The following is a 15,468-nucleotide window of genomic DNA, read 5'->3' as shown; positions in this document are numbered from 1 at the left end:
TAAGAGAAAAGAAAACATAAACAAGTTAAAAATTAAAACTAGCAACATTAGCAACTCTATAAAAGTATGACGCATTGTTTAAAATGCAAAATAAAGCAATATTGTTTAAACTTAAGAATCAAACAAACGAATCCAAAGACATGGAGATCATGATGACCATGGTTGAAGTTCATGATTCCGAGTCACGAAATGGAGTTAAGTCACTAGCTTGAGAAATCATGGCCACAGATAACTATTAACTTCTCATGATGTTTTCGTTTTCCAATTCAGAGAGCTTGATCATGTGATTGAATATAGATATTTTTTACTCAGATGGGAGACAATCCATATACAGTAGTAGAACATCTATAAATTAATATTCGATAAATTACTAATTTCTATAAATTAATAAAATTTATCGGTCTCAATTTGGACCAGTTCAAAATTTGACCCAAATCGATAAAATAATAAATTAATAATATTTTAGAAAATTCTATGTAAATATATAGTCTCATTAAAATTATAAATTAATAATTTATATGTATACATATTTTATATAAGTAAGAACATATTATTATATTGTTTGTTTTATATTCACAATAGAATTATCTTTAAATTTCTTAGCACTTAATATATTTTTAATGAGATTTAGTAATATTATATCTAAATCCACATTTAAGTTATATGCAATTTATATTATATACACCAAATAATATAATAAAATTAACATAAATGTCAAATTTCAAAAAATAACAATTAATGTCTATAAACTAAAATCAAATATTGTTCTTATCTTAGAATAAATATATCTTAAAATAATAATTTTAGATAATTTTTTTTGTAAATTAATATCTCTATAAATTAATAAAATTTCAAAGTCCTAAAATTATTAATTTATAGAGGTTCTACTGTATGTAATGTGTTGTATAGATATGAACATGTCGTAATCTATTATATACAGTTGAAGAAAATCGTTGTAATCTATTATATACAGTTGAAGAAAATCTTATTTATTCAATATAGGCCTGAGCGTTCGGGAGGTCCGTCGGTTTCGGTTCGGTTGATTCGGATTTTTGAGTTTTCGGTATTATGTTCATAAGTCTCGTTGAGCTTTTACTAAATATTAGGTTGGATTCGGTTCGGCTCATTCCGGGTTCGGTTGGGATTGTAACCAATGTTTGAAATCGTCCAAAAATATATTTTCAAACCTCAAAAATTGAAATAAAAATTCAAAATATAAAAATTATTCACAAATCTAATTAAAAATTAGTTAAACTATCTAAATTAACTAAAAAGTATTCAAAATAACAAATAAAACAAACTGCAAAAATATTTTGAATACTCTAAAATATCTAAATCATCTTAACCTATTTAAAAACATTAACACAAGTAACTAATTTCGGATATTTTCGGATCCTAGTTTGGATTTTGGTTTGGTTCGGATTATAACCAAATTCCAAAGTACTAAGCTCATAAATCTCGTTCGGATAATTTTGTATAACAGTTCGAATCCAGTTTTGATTTTTTCGGTTCAGATTTATGTAGGTACTTCGAGTTGAGGTAAAAACGCTCATGCCTAATTCAATAAGTGATTAACTACTTTCTTATTTTTTTTAGATTCAAAAAATTCTTCTAACAAATGTTCAAGAAATATTAATTAAGGGTGTATCAGACATTTTTCAGAATTAGTGTTTTAGGCAGACGCATATCGTTTTACTTATGAACGATTTGCGGTCTAGAGGGACACCTAAACACTGTCTAAATTAATTTTTAGAACTAACCAACTCAGACCACCTGTAACTTTATAAGATTGCATTATATGATCCTGTTGTTAACCTTCTTGCGGTAAGAGAAACACACTTGTTTGTTTGTGCTTGGTAATTCAAAATCCACCTTCCATTCTTCTATCATTCTCATGGCAGTCAAAAGTTCACTAGGCTTGTGGCCGTCAAAATTTCCTAAAACATTTTATATTATTTCTAAATATCTTAGACACAATATTAATATCTTAAACACAAACAAGGAAAAGTAAACCACATTCATACCACTACATCTAAAAATCATTGTCGTTGCGATTTTTCCTTTTTCATTGTTCTCTCCGTTGAAGTCATATAAGAAAGTAGTGAAACTGTATCTATCATCTCAGCTTGGGGAGGACAAGGCACCGAACCCATCCACCGCGGGAGAACTAATGGTAAGAACTTGACTGAAACTCCATTCCACCAATATGAAGATGATCTTGGATCAGATACCCCATTCACAAAGCTGTCACAAACAGACTGGTCAATGAAACAATCTTGACATCCATCCTTGAGGATTGTATAGTTTAGTGTACGCAAGTTACATGACACCAAATGACGATCATGATGACTACATAGATAAACAGTGCCTATATCAAATGGATGCATTGCCATGGGTACATAAACACTGATACTCGGGAGCTTGATTACCCACAAAAGTTTCCAAGATTCATCATAACCTCCAAATCTTCAAAACATCATCTTCCGTTTGATAAAATGCTGTGACATACATGATGAAGCCTCCGGAGGTAGTCAAGGATCTTCTGATGCCCTTCTTGTCACTCTGATATTCAGGTAATTTCACAACCCGGAACTCATTGGATTCAGAATAGAAATCATGAGATAAGAGTACTACTCCATGCACACTCACACAGCTAATGTAAATCGTGCCATTCAGAGTAATATAATAATACATGTTTTGGATATGGTGCGGACTGTAAATTTTCTTGAAACTCCAAATCCCTATCTCGGAGGAATAAATAAACACTCTCCAAATACAGGCGAGATCATTATTCGTAGATTGGACCGAATCTATCCTAATCACTTTGAAGCTGGAAACGACACCATCCTCGTCCAATCGAGTAACCAAACCTAACACAACGGAGTAACTTGGGGCTGGTGGGATTCGAATCCACTGTTTTAAAACTGGATTGCCCACGTAGCAGTAAGATTCATTTGAGTAGGAGCTGTCTTTAAGCAAAACCAATCCACTAGAACACTACAAGAATAAAGCTCACACTCCGACGGTAGTATTCATCGGTAGTTAGTCGGTAATGGGTATTTCCCACTATTTTTCGACAATCCAACTTTAGTCGGAGTTTGGCTCTCGGTAAATACCATTTGTCGGAAAGTAGTCGATAAATTCCGATAAAAAATATCTTCGGAAGCATTCGTTGGAAGTTGGTCGAAACGTCCCGTTATAGTTCCGAGAAACATATTCCTATAAACTTCCGACAATTTAATATTTTGAATTAAAAAAACAAAAATGAAATAAAAGAAATTTAAAATAATATGATATTTATCAAAAATTCATTAGCAATAAAGAAATTAAATACAAAAGTTCTAAAAACTAAAATAAAAAGAAACAGTAACGGCAATGGAAGAACTTCAGGCGGGCTAGTTTACGGTGCGGCGGTGGCGGTGTAGACTGCGGCGTTGACGGTGGCCGTGATGGTGGAGTGTGATGATGTTGGTGTAATGCACGAAGTGGCCGTGATGGTGGAGTGTGAGCAGCAACAGCAGTGGAAGGAGTTACGATGATGGCGTAGGTGGGTGAGCGGCAACAGCAGTCGAAGGAGTTGTGATGATGGCGGCGTAAGCAGTTCAAGCGGTGGTGATGTAAGGAATCTTTTGGTATTTTTTTCAAAAAAACGGAGATCTGACAGAAATGAAAAGAAAGAGACCATGCAAGAAGGAATAATGAGGAAACGAAGAGAATAAATTGAATGATGAAAATCGAAAATAATTAAGAGAATAAAAGGATAGCGGAGATAGGATTTTAGATGCAGATCTGGAGAGTTGCTAAAAAAAAAAGCAGATCTGGAGAGGAAGGAGAAAATGACAGGGTAGAAGAAAGGAAAATAAAGACTGAGATAGAAAAATAAATAAATAAGAATATTAATATACACGCACATTAAGTGGATATGGACTTTCGTGGACTAGAAATATTATTTCTTTATTGGGAAATATTATAATTATGTATTGTATCTTTTATTTCTTTATGTATCTTTTTTACTAAATTGCTTTGAAAGTCCCGATGACCATTGCTCTGAAACTTCCGACGACCATTGCTCTGCAGATTCACCCGACCAAGATAAAACGACGACAAATATAACTTACTTTTAGAACTGTCAATTTTCCGATGATATCTCATCCAACTACCGAGAAAGCTCATATGTCGGTATAATCCGAGATTATTCCGACAAATTTACCGAGGATTTTATGAGATTATGTGTTGTCGGAACAATCCAAGCATCTTCCGACGAGTTTTCCTACAAATTTCCGAGAATGCAAGGTTCTCGGAAAATCCCGACAAGTTTTTCAGATAAGATACTGAGAAACCGGGTTTGTCGGAAATTTTCAAGCATCTTCCGACGAGCTTTCCGAATAATTACCGATAATGCATGGTTCTGGGAAAATTCCGACAAGATTTTCCGAGAAGATACTGAGAAAACGGGTTTGTCGGAAAATATTGACGACTTTCCGATGAATTTTCGCCTTTCTCGGTAAATTCTCGCTACACCATCGAAACTTTTGTGACAATTCATGTTGTCGGAAGTTTTTTGTCGGAGTACACAACGTTTTCTTGTAGTGGAAGAAGCCGCGTAGCTGAGATAACCGAAAATAAAGCGTTTAAGAGACGGTGGGATGAAAGAAGCTGGAGATTTTGGAAGATCCCATGTCTCGCATCCATGGAACCCTATGATTTCTTTTGATACAAACACTAGTGACCATGAGGAAGAGGAGTTTCGGTGAGCAGACACGAAGAGACGACGGAAGTACGTAGATTCGAGTGTCGTTTTCCACGTTTTGCACACCGTTTTGAACCTCGCGATGCTTCTCAAGGGCAGTCTCGCTAGAACCTCCGTCAACATGGCTTCTATGAGATGTGTTTGTGTTTCCATTGCCATTGAAACTAGTCTCCGCAAAAAAGAAAAGACTAGGGTTTCGTGGTTTAACTAGCGCGCGAGGTTTTATTTGTTCGCTAAGTAGTTTTTGCTTTCAATAAAAAAAAAGACTAGGGTTTCGTATATTACACAAGTAGCCCCTTAGAGCAACTCCAATGGTGTTACCCACCATTGGAATCCTTAGCAATATAATAATGATATTTTTTTTTTGAATAGTTAAGGATTCTAATCATAATTGTAGGTCCAATGGTGTGATCCAACATGGAGTCCTTAGATATATATATATATATATTTTTTTTTTTGAATAAAATCTTATAAATTAAAAATTATTAAATTTTAAATTAAAAATTTTCATTTATTGAATGATTAAATGTAAACATACAATAATTAAACATCTTCATCATTACCAAAGTTGTTCCAAATATTATGAATCATGGTTAGAGTTAAAAAAAAATTATTAATCAGGTTTATGGATCATGGTTAGAGTTAAAAAAAAAAAGAATACTAATCAGGTTTATGAATCATGGTTAGAAACAGACAACGCATGACTCTCCAACATGGAAATACAAAAGAAATACAGAAAAAAAAACCTCTCACTTGGTCCAGTCCCGAACCAATTCCCTTACGCCAGCACATTAAGGACCTGGTCCTTCTTCTCTTTAATTAAGGATTCATCCTTAGCTTTCCCGTTTTTTTAATGTTTTTTTAATCCTAAAACACTAAGGATTCACGCTAAGGATTAGCTAAAATCTAGCGTTGCACATGCTCTTAATGATACAGATCCACATACCCACGATGAACCCAACTAAAATTAACATTTGAGCCCCGGCCCGGTGGCAGAAGTAGTGATGTTTGAAGCTGTTTTTCAGAGAAGGGTTTGTTTTCTAGATTAGAATGAATGCATATGATAAGTATATATACAGACTTCTTCTTTACATATAAAGAATTTTCAAATTTCAAAACACTGTTTTAATCCAAAGATTTATACTCTTCTTGTTCTGAAGTTCAAACAAATGAAGTATAGTAGATTAAAATGATGCATACATTAGAGAATATATAGGCATGGGCGTTTGAGTGTCCAGTCGGATTTGGTTCGAGTTCAGTCGGATTTCGGTCTTTTGGAGGCATGAAATTTGATCCTATTCGATAGTTTTAAAGTCCGGTTCGAATTTCGTTCAAGTTCGGTTTGAAACATCAAAAACTAATTAGTTGAACCCGTTTTAACTTTGGGTTCAGTTCTACATCGAGTTTTGGTTACTCGCATACTTGTTTGCGGTTCAAAAATAGATATTTAGTTCACAAACTTGGCAAGTTTAACAATTGTCACCAACAAAAAATTTGGTGGAAAAAGTAGTCGTTAAGAGGAAAAAAAACATAAACAAGTTAAAACTAACAATTAGCAAAAGTATGAAGCATTATTTAATTTTCAAAATAAAGCAGTAATGTTTAAACTTAAAAATCAAACTTATTCATAATTGAATTTCAAAGGTTGTTGTTAACACGTGAAAATTTAAATTTTGACCAAATACCAAAATAAAAATGAACTAAGAATTTGAGTTGATTAATTAAATAATAAATATTTAAGTTAGATACTTAATAATATTTTGGATACTTATTTGGAAGTGAGTTCGGGTTTGATATGAGTTTCTTTTTGAAGTTTTGAATTTTTAGAGTTTTTTCGGATATTCATTCGACCGGATAAAATCCACAGCCACCAAAATACCGTATAACAAGACTCATTCGGTATTTATATCGAATTCAATCCGGTTCAAATTTATTTTTATCAAATCAGATTTAGTTGGATTTTTGGATTTAGTTTATCATGCTCATTGTCCCCATCATCTGATTATTACAGTTGCGTAGCTATATTATTCATTTTTCACTCTTTTTTGAATATTCAACGAATTCACTCTATAAATATTTTAATTTTTAACGTTTTTATTATTTAATAATATACATTATAAAATATTACACTTATTGAATATTATCAATTTGATTTTACTGAAAATCGGTGATAAAAAATATTATTAATTTGATTTTATTGGAAAATCAGTGATAAAAATATATTTATGGTTAAAATTTAATATAGTTTTAAATGTTTGAAAACATTAAAAACTAAACTTTTGATTGAGTTGAATATTGTTGGATTTGCGTGGCAACAATCAACAAAGGGAGAAGAGCCCATCAAAATCTCCGGAAGTCTCTCTCTCCTTCTTCTTCTCTAATCCTCCAACAAAGCATGGCCCTCCACCGCTTCTCTTTCTCAACCCTCTTCCTCCTCTCTCTCACCCTCCTCACCACAACGACCCTCTCCCTCTCCACCGTCTACGACCTCCTCCCCAAATACGGCCTCCCGAGCGGCCTCTTGCCGGACTCCGTCACTGTTAATCTTTTACCAACCGCTTGTGTTACACAACGATCACAGTGTGTTACACACGAGTTCGAGAGAAAGAATAAGATAGACGTTTCAGGCTTATAAACTTTTCTGAAAATACTTTTTGTATTATTGAGATTCGGTAATTAAGTTTACAACAGATGATTGATCTTTATATAGAGATCGAATCAATACAAGTATAAGAGACACAACTCTTTATACTAAAGGACACAACTTGAAGAGTTACAACTCTTTGTGTAATAACATAAATAACTAACTTATGTAAATGTATCAAGGAGAGATTAGATTATAGTTTAACACTCCTCCTTAATCATATCTCGACTTGACTCCAAGCTGCTTCCTTAGATCTTCAAATCTTGAACCGCCCAATGCCTTTGTGAGAATGTCTGCGAGTTGATCATCCCCTTTGCAATACTTCAGTTCAATGATTCCCTTTTGCTCAGCTTCCCTCACGAAATGGTACTTGATCTCTATGTGCTTCGTCCTTCTGTGTTGCACCGGATTCTTCCCAATTGCTATTGCTGATTTGTTGTCACATAAGATCGGAATGCCTCCTTCAAACTTCTGACCAAAGTCTTCAAATAGTCTTTGTAACCACACTGCTTGATTTGCTGCTGCACACACGGCTATGTACTCCGCTTCAGCTGTTGATTGCGCCACTGTTTGTTGCTTGCTTGACTGCCAACAGAACATGGCTGATCCAAGAGTAAACACATAACCTGAAGTGCTTTTCTTGTCTTCCTTAGAACCACCCCAATCGCTGTCTGTGTAGCCTAGAAGTCTTGGTTCTTTCACGCTTGTGAAGTACACTCCAAAGTTTGATGTTCCTTTGACATATCTTAACACCCTCTTGGCTTCTTGGTAGTGCTTCATGCGAGGTGATGACATGTATCTTGAGAGATAGGCGCTTGCATACATCACATCAGGTCTTGATGCACACAAGTACAAAAGCCCTCCAATGATGCTTCTATACTTAGTCGGATCTCCATACTCCTTGTCATCCTCAACTCCTTTTCCTTGTGGTGTAAGTGGGTTGCTTACACTCTTGCTGTCTCGCATCCCAAACTTGTCTACAAGTTTGTTTGCATACTTTTCTTGTGAAAGAAATATGCCTCCATTGTCTTGAATTACTTCCATTCCAAGAAAGTAGTTCAACAATCCAAGATCCACCATCTCGAATTCTTTCTTCATGTTCTCCTTGAATGTGTTGATGCTCTGAATGTTGCTTCCTGTGATGATTATATCATCCACATATAGACTCACGATCAACACATCTCCTCCTTGCTTCTTGATGTATAAGGCCGCATCATTCATACTCCTCTCAAAACCGTTTTGAAGAAAGTATGAATCTATCCTTCCATACCATGCCCTTGGGGCTTGCTTTAAACCATATAAAGCTTTGTGTAGCCTTAACACTTTGTGTTCCTTCCCGTGTGTCACATACCCAGGCGGTTGTGTGACATACACTTCTTCCTTGAGGTCGCCATTGAGAAAGGCTGACTTCACATCCATCTGATACAATTGCCACTTCATCTGAGCCGCATAGGCAAGTATGGCTCGTATTGTATCATGTCTTGAGACAGGAGCAAACGTCTCAAGGTAGTCAACACCATACTCTTGAGAGAACCCTCTTGCAACTAGCCGCGCCTTGTGCTTGATGTGATTGCCGTTTGCATCGGTCTTGATCTTGTAGATCCACTTCACACTTATCACATTCTTCTTCTTTGGCTTGTCCACTAGTTCCCACGTCTTGTTCTTCTCAATCATGGCTATCTCCTCATTCATTGCTTCTCTCCATTCCTTGGTACCACACGCTTCATCATAAGTGTATGGTTCTTCATTTGCATGAAGACAAGCTTCTATAGCTTGAGCCGCTTCATCAAGCTCTACTCTCGGTGCCCTTTCCATGATATCAACCATGGACTTGAACTTCCTTGGTGCCTCAGAAGTTTCTTCATCTCCACTACTAGTATCATGATCATCATTTTGAAAAAGAACAGGACTGAAAGTACCTCCGAATTGTTCCTCAGGACTGGATGCACCTTCGGTTTGTTTCTCAGGACTGGATGCACCTTCGGTTTGATCCTCAGGCGAGTAAGAGTCTTCCATAGACAACTCCAATGTCTTCCTCACTTCTTCTTGCCTTTTCCAATCCCACTTCTTTCCTTCTTCAAACTCGACATCTCTTGATACTTCAATCTTCTCATTCTCCAAAATGAGAACTCTATAGCCTTTGGATTGGTTGCTATATCCAACAAAGACTCCACGCTTTGCCTTGACGTCTAGCTTCCTCCTCTTTTGATTTGGGATATGTATGTAGCATATGCTACCAAACATTCTCATGTGTGACACATCTGGCTTGTGTCCACACCACTTCTCTATAGGAGTGACATCTTCTTCTATTGCCTTTGATGGCAGACGGTTTTGAAGATATGAGGCAGTGTATACCGCTTCTGCCCATAACTTGAGCGGTAAGTCTTGCTCTGCCAACATCGATCTAGCCATCTCCACCAAGGTCTATTCATGCGCTCCGCTGCACCATTTTGTTGTGGTGAATAAGGCAAGGTGACTTGCTTATTGATTCCTTCTTCTTCACAGAACCGGTTGAATTCTCGTGAAGTGAACTCACCACCTCCATCTGATCTCAGTGTCTTGATGGTACAATCCGATTGCTTCTCCACCATTGCTTTGAACTTCTTGAACAGTGAGAATGTCTCTGACTTTTGCTTCATGAAGTATACCCAACACATGTGAGTATGATCATCCAAGAATAGCAAAAAGTATCGGCTTCCATCAACAGACTGGTGCTGCATCGGCCCACATACATCCGTATGTACAATCTCAAGCTTCTCTCTTGTCTTAGTTTGAGATTCCTTTGGGAAGCTTTTGCGTGATTGCTTTCCAAGTCTACACGCCTCACATGCTTCCTTCTTGACTTTAAACTTTGGTAATCCCTTTACCAAGTCTTTGTCTTGCATTTGTTGCAACCTTTTGTCGCCTACATGACCAAGTCTCTTGTGCCATGTCTCCATCTTTCCTTGCTCACTAGCGCTCAAGGCCTCTTCTACCTGAGCCGAACTCATCCTGATTCGATAGCTTTTGTGAGTCATTGGGATATCCATTATCCTCCTTCCTTTTGCATCATCTATGATGCATCTCTTCTCTTGGAAACTCACCCGGTATCCGCTTGAAACAATTTGTGGAACACTCAACAAATTTTTTGCCAAACCCGGAACCAAGAATACATTTCTGATGGTCTTCTTGCCACCTTTGGTCATGACGGTAATGTCTCCTTTACCGGCTGTCATGACTGTGCTTCCATTTCCAATCTTTATTGGAACCTTGATACTCCTATCAAGCTTTGAGAAGTAACTCTCCTCCTTTGTCATATGATTAGTTGCTCCACTGTCTACTAACCAGACATCTTCCATCACTGTTGTTGCTGCTTCGCTCGCACTGAACAACATGTGATCTTCATTTGAATCTTCTTCGAGACTCAGATGTGCCTTCTCTTTCTTCTTTGAGTAGCACTGATTTGCAAAGTGGCCTAACTTGCCACAATTGTAACACTCCTTGTTACTTTTGTGATCCTTCTTTGGATCTTCCTTCTTCTGTTTCCTCCAACACTCGCTCTCATTGTGGTTGTTTCTCTTGCAGAAACCGCACCACTTCTTGCCTCCCTGGCGCTTTGAGTTGTCTTGTGTAACACCAGAATTTTTGTGTTTAACACGAGCATCGAATGCTCCTTCACTGGTGCTTTCTTCTCTTGCAGCCAGCCTTGCTTCATGAGCCTTCAAGGTCCCGATCAACTCTGTCATCTTTGTTGAAGTCAAATCGCTTGTTTGCTCCAACACACTGACTATGCTATCGAACTTGGCTGGGAGAGAGATGAGTATCTTCTGTATGAGTTGAACATCTGACTTCTGTTCACCATGATAAGTTAATTGATTTGCCAATTCAATTATCTTATCTGTGAAGACCTTAATGTCTTCATTCTCATACATCTTCAGATTCTCATACTCCCTTCGCAATGTTTGAAGTTTAATCAAACGAACTTGAGGAGAGCCTTCATACTCCTCCTTCAATGCATCCCACGCCTCTTTGGATGTTGATGCTGCTGCAATCCGTGAGAATATATGATCCGATACAGCAGTTTGCAAGATTTGCAAAGCCAATGTATCGTTCATCATCGCTTCTTCTCTAAGCGATCTTGCCCTTGCTGTTTCAGGGGTTTCATCCACTTGTGCTGGTGGGGCTGCTACGCCTTCTTCAACCACAGACCATAACTTCCTGGTCTTGAGAATGGTTGTCATCTTGATGCTCCAGAAGTCGTACTTCTCTCCATCAAATATGGGGATTACTTGATTCTTCATCGTTTCGAGTGATTCCGAAATCGTATGACAAAATCCTCTAGCCTCCTTTTCTCCACGCCAAGTGTTTCTCTTACTAGTGCTTTTTCCTTTGTCCTCTCAAACGTAAAGCTCTGATACCATGTTAATCTTTTACCAACCGCTTGTGTTACACAACGATCACAGTGTGTTACACACGAGTTCGAGAGAAAGAATAAGATAGACGTTTCAGGCTTATAAACTTTTCTGAAAATACTTTTTGTATTATTGAGATTCGGTAATTAAGTTTACAACAGATGATTGATCTTTATATAGAGATCGAATCAATACAAGTATAAGAGACACAACTCTTTATACTAAAGGACACAACTTGAAGAGTTACAACTCTTTGTGTAATAACATAAATAACTAACTTATGTAAATGTATCAAGGAGAGATTAGATTATAGTTTAACAGTCACCAACTTCACCCTCTCCGACGACGGCCTGTTCGTCGTCCGCTTAGCCAGGTCCTGCGAAATCGAATTCGACTACCGCGTTCGCTACGACAAGACCGTGTCCGGACGCATTAGCTACGGCTCCATCACCGAGCTCGAGGGCATTCAGGTGAAGCGGCTCTTTATTTGGTTGGATGTCGATGAGATCAAGGTCGATCTGCCTCCCACGGATTCGATCTACTTCAAGGTTGGGTTTATCAACAAGAAGCTTGGTATTGACCAGTTCAAGACTGTGCATTCGTGCGGCGTCTCTGGATGTTCTTGGAAGAGTTTTCTCCAGGTAAAGATGATTTCTTTAGGATGCTGCGCTTCTGGGTTTTTGAAATTGATCTCAAAGTTGGCAACTTTATTGAGTTTTGATGGGTAATCTAATTTGAACTTTTTGGTAATAACGAATCAATTGACGCCATGATGCGTAGATGGCAGCAGCTTACGGGTTTTGTTTAGGGTTCTAGAGGATGTATTTGAGAATGATATGGATTAGATTCTGGGTTCAAAATTTTAGTGGATCTTAAACTTGAACCTGTTTAGGTGCTTGGGATTGTAAATGACCATCATGTAATTGTAGGCTTTCCTTTAAAGTTTATACCAAACCAACCACAAAGGGTAAAAGCAAAAAGCTTGGAAAAGGGTGCTAAAAGATCATCTCTTTTGAGATAATGAGAGAAGATACATCAGCAGTTTATACTTTTTCTCATTGCTGTTTTTCGGATTGTACATGTGCTACATTCTGTTGAAACTGAAAGTAGTGGGTTCGTTTTTTGATCTTTTAGCTCGTATTGGTAGCTTAATAGGTAGCTGATAAACCTGAAATGCTGTTTGTTTGAATGCTATTCACAAGCCTCGATCAAATGTTATGGCTTTTGGTTTGGTTTCTCCGAGTGTTTATTGCCTTAGCTCCTTTTAAAACCAGCCAACTCGCAAGTGATCCAGGCTGGGTTGTAGGAAATAGATGAGGCACCTGCACTAACAGAACTTTTTGTTTTCTTTTTGAAAAGGGCAGCTTCCAGGAATGATGAATGAAGCTGTGATGCTAATCACCGAGTGATTACTCTCAACAATCACTCAACACCACATAACGGTGGAGTCGAGTGTTAGTCAGTCAACTTTGTACAAATACGTTCCCACGAAATGTCAAATGTTAAAACTCGTTTCCACGAAAAAAAAGGTCTGTATCTAGACAACATGACTAAATGTTTCCCGAGTTCGTTCATCACCACCAAAATAAGACTCTGGCCGTTCAAGTTCCCTACTACTATTAGTTGTATCATGTATGTCATAACTCAGTGGATGGTGCATTCTAACAACATAGGTCATTTCAAGTAGAATCATTACACATAGATCCGATCGAAAAACTTGTCTTTTTGACACATTCACATACTATAATACTAAAAACACGTTTTTAGTTCGAGACCATTCACGTGTAGATTGAGCTCGAACTCGTGGCTATTGCGACTCTCTTCCTCTGAGATGGCCATGTGCTATATAGGTTGTCCATTACTTTAGTGTTGTTCCTCATTTACGCAAAGTTACAAGAAGACAATAAGTACAAACGTGTCCATGTGAACCCGAAAGCCCACCCGGTGGTTTTCTACTTTGCCTTTGCTTTGTTGCGTTTAAGAATTTTAAAAAAATATAATAAAATATCTAAAGCACTTGTCCCTGATTTTGACTGGCTAGTATTCAACGGCCATTTTCCATCTTACACACCCAACTCGTGTTCTCTCTCTCTGTTTTGTTCTGTTTCTCTGTTTTGTTCTTGGTCTGATTCTCACCATAGATCCACCTACTGTGTTCTTGATTTCTTGGAGTTCGCTTTCCCCAGTCAAAGTTTTGATCTTTTTTTGTTTGGAGTAATGGTGGGTGCCCTGTTTGTTGTTGGCTCATCGGTGATGGATTCATGTTTATGTAAGGATGCTCACACGAGGAGCAAGAAGAAGATCCTTGGCAGTGCAAGAAAGCTGGAGCTGGGGAGCTCCTTTGCTGGCTCGGGCATTGTTTTCAGGCTTTCTTCGAAGCGTGTACCGAGGATAGCGAATCGGAGGAGCAAAAGGAAGCTCTTGATTGTGAACGAGGACGTTGCTGGGAACTACGATGATACCTTTGGAGATGTCAAAACGGTGAGAATGATTGTTTCTGAGAGGAGTCAAAATGTTTATGTCTCTGACTTTTCTTGTTTTGCAGCAACTTATTAACTATTTTACATATAAAGCTGTGAGGACGGTTCTTCATCAGCTCTACGAAATGAATCCTCCCCGGTACACTTGGTTCTATAAGTGAGTTGTTTCTTATTGCTCTCCAAGTTCTTTATAAGGATGAATTGCATCAACAAAAACACTTAGGTGATCATTTTTTTGGCATCTGATCTTTATGTGTATGCTTTTGTTTTACAACAGTTACGTCGTATCAAACAGACCAACCGATGGTAAACGTTTCCTCCGCAAACTCGGCAAGGTAATCCTATAAAGCCTAGTTGAATAAGTTAAGCAGCAGGTCTCTACTATATCTAGCGTAGGACTGTTTGTAGCTGATTGTAGCTCTGGTGGGGTGGTTATAGAGCAGTTAGTGAGGACTCTAGTATATATATACAAGACTTACCTCAGCAAATTATTTTACTAAAAGGGTTTGGATCAGCCTTTGTGTTGACAGTTCTTCTCACTTTATGGAATTGGAATAAGAATAAGCAAGTTCATAGGTTTTGTTCTTATCATAAAACCACACTCTGTGTTGTGCTATACTATGTTTGATTCAGCCTTGTTTAGAGCTTGGTATAGAAAATATATCAACATGGCAAGACAGAAGAGTACTTTTGTTGTCTCATCTGAGAGCTTTGTCTTTTAACTTACTTGTAGGAAAATCAGGAGCTTGCGGAAAGAGTGATGATCACGCGGCTCCACTTGTATGGCAAGTGGATCAAGGTACAATCTCCCGCCTCTCCGGTTTTGCCATGTGAACCAGAAAAGACTCAAAACTAATCTTGTATAGTTTGTTGTTGCTTGTAGAAATGCGACCATGGGAAGATATACCAAGATATATCCGATGAGAACTTGGCGTTGATGCGTGAACGCCTCATGGAGACCGTGATATGGCCTTCTGATGACTCAAGCTCCGAGGTAATTGGCTGAAGAAGGCTGTCACAATGCAGCCATTTGCTTTCGTCAACTCGCTTCATAATTTTAGGACCTTGAGTTTCTTTTAGTTTGATTTTACATATAAGATTACAGTCATTGAGCATTGTGTATATGTGTCTATTCTTTCTTGGCATGTACTGTTTATGATATATAAGGGGGGAAGAAAACTATACCCTGCTTGGGCTCGTAAA

General features: G+C 37.5%; 1 protein-coding gene and 1 pseudogene across 1 annotated transcript; one reads left to right on the top strand and one right to left on the bottom strand.

The window, feature by feature from the left end:
- Nucleotides 1–1,700: 1,700 nt before the first annotated feature.
- LOC106377778 lies at nucleotides 1,701–4,903 on the bottom strand (annotated as a pseudogene).
- An 8,810-nt stretch (nucleotides 4,904–13,713) lies between these two features.
- Nucleotides 13,714–15,468, top strand: LOC106380733 (chaperonin-like RbcX protein 2, chloroplastic). The gene is made up of 5 exons (XM_013820560.3): nucleotides 13,714–14,266; nucleotides 14,331–14,422; nucleotides 14,543–14,600; nucleotides 14,999–15,064; nucleotides 15,149–15,468. Exons 1-5 carry the CDS (start codon nucleotides 14,003–14,005, stop codon nucleotides 15,269–15,271), a joined length of 603 nt encoding a protein of 200 aa, XP_013676014.1. The 5' UTR covers nucleotides 13,714–14,002; the 3' UTR covers nucleotides 15,272–15,468.

This window comes from Brassica napus, chromosome C2 (assembly GCF_020379485.1).
Source record: "Brassica napus cultivar Da-Ae chromosome C2, Da-Ae, whole genome shotgun sequence".
In the NCBI taxonomy this organism is placed as follows: Eukaryota; Viridiplantae; Streptophyta; class Magnoliopsida; order Brassicales; family Brassicaceae; genus Brassica; species Brassica napus.
The sequence above is the reverse complement of the archived record's forward strand: the minus strand, read 5'-3'. Positions and strand labels throughout refer to the sequence as shown.

Coding starts and splice junctions, on each gene's coding strand:
- LOC106380733 (XM_013820560.3), top strand. CDS start 14,003: ATGGTGGGTGCCCTGTTTGTTGTTGGCTCATCGGTGATGGATTCATGT. Junction 14,267..14,330: donor CCTTTGGAGATGTCAAAACG/GTGAGAATGATT, acceptor CTTGTTTTGCAG/CAACTTATTAACTATTTTAC. Junction 15,065..15,148: donor TGTATGGCAAGTGGATCAAG/GTACAATCTCCC, acceptor TGTTGCTTGTAG/AAATGCGACCATGGGAAGAT.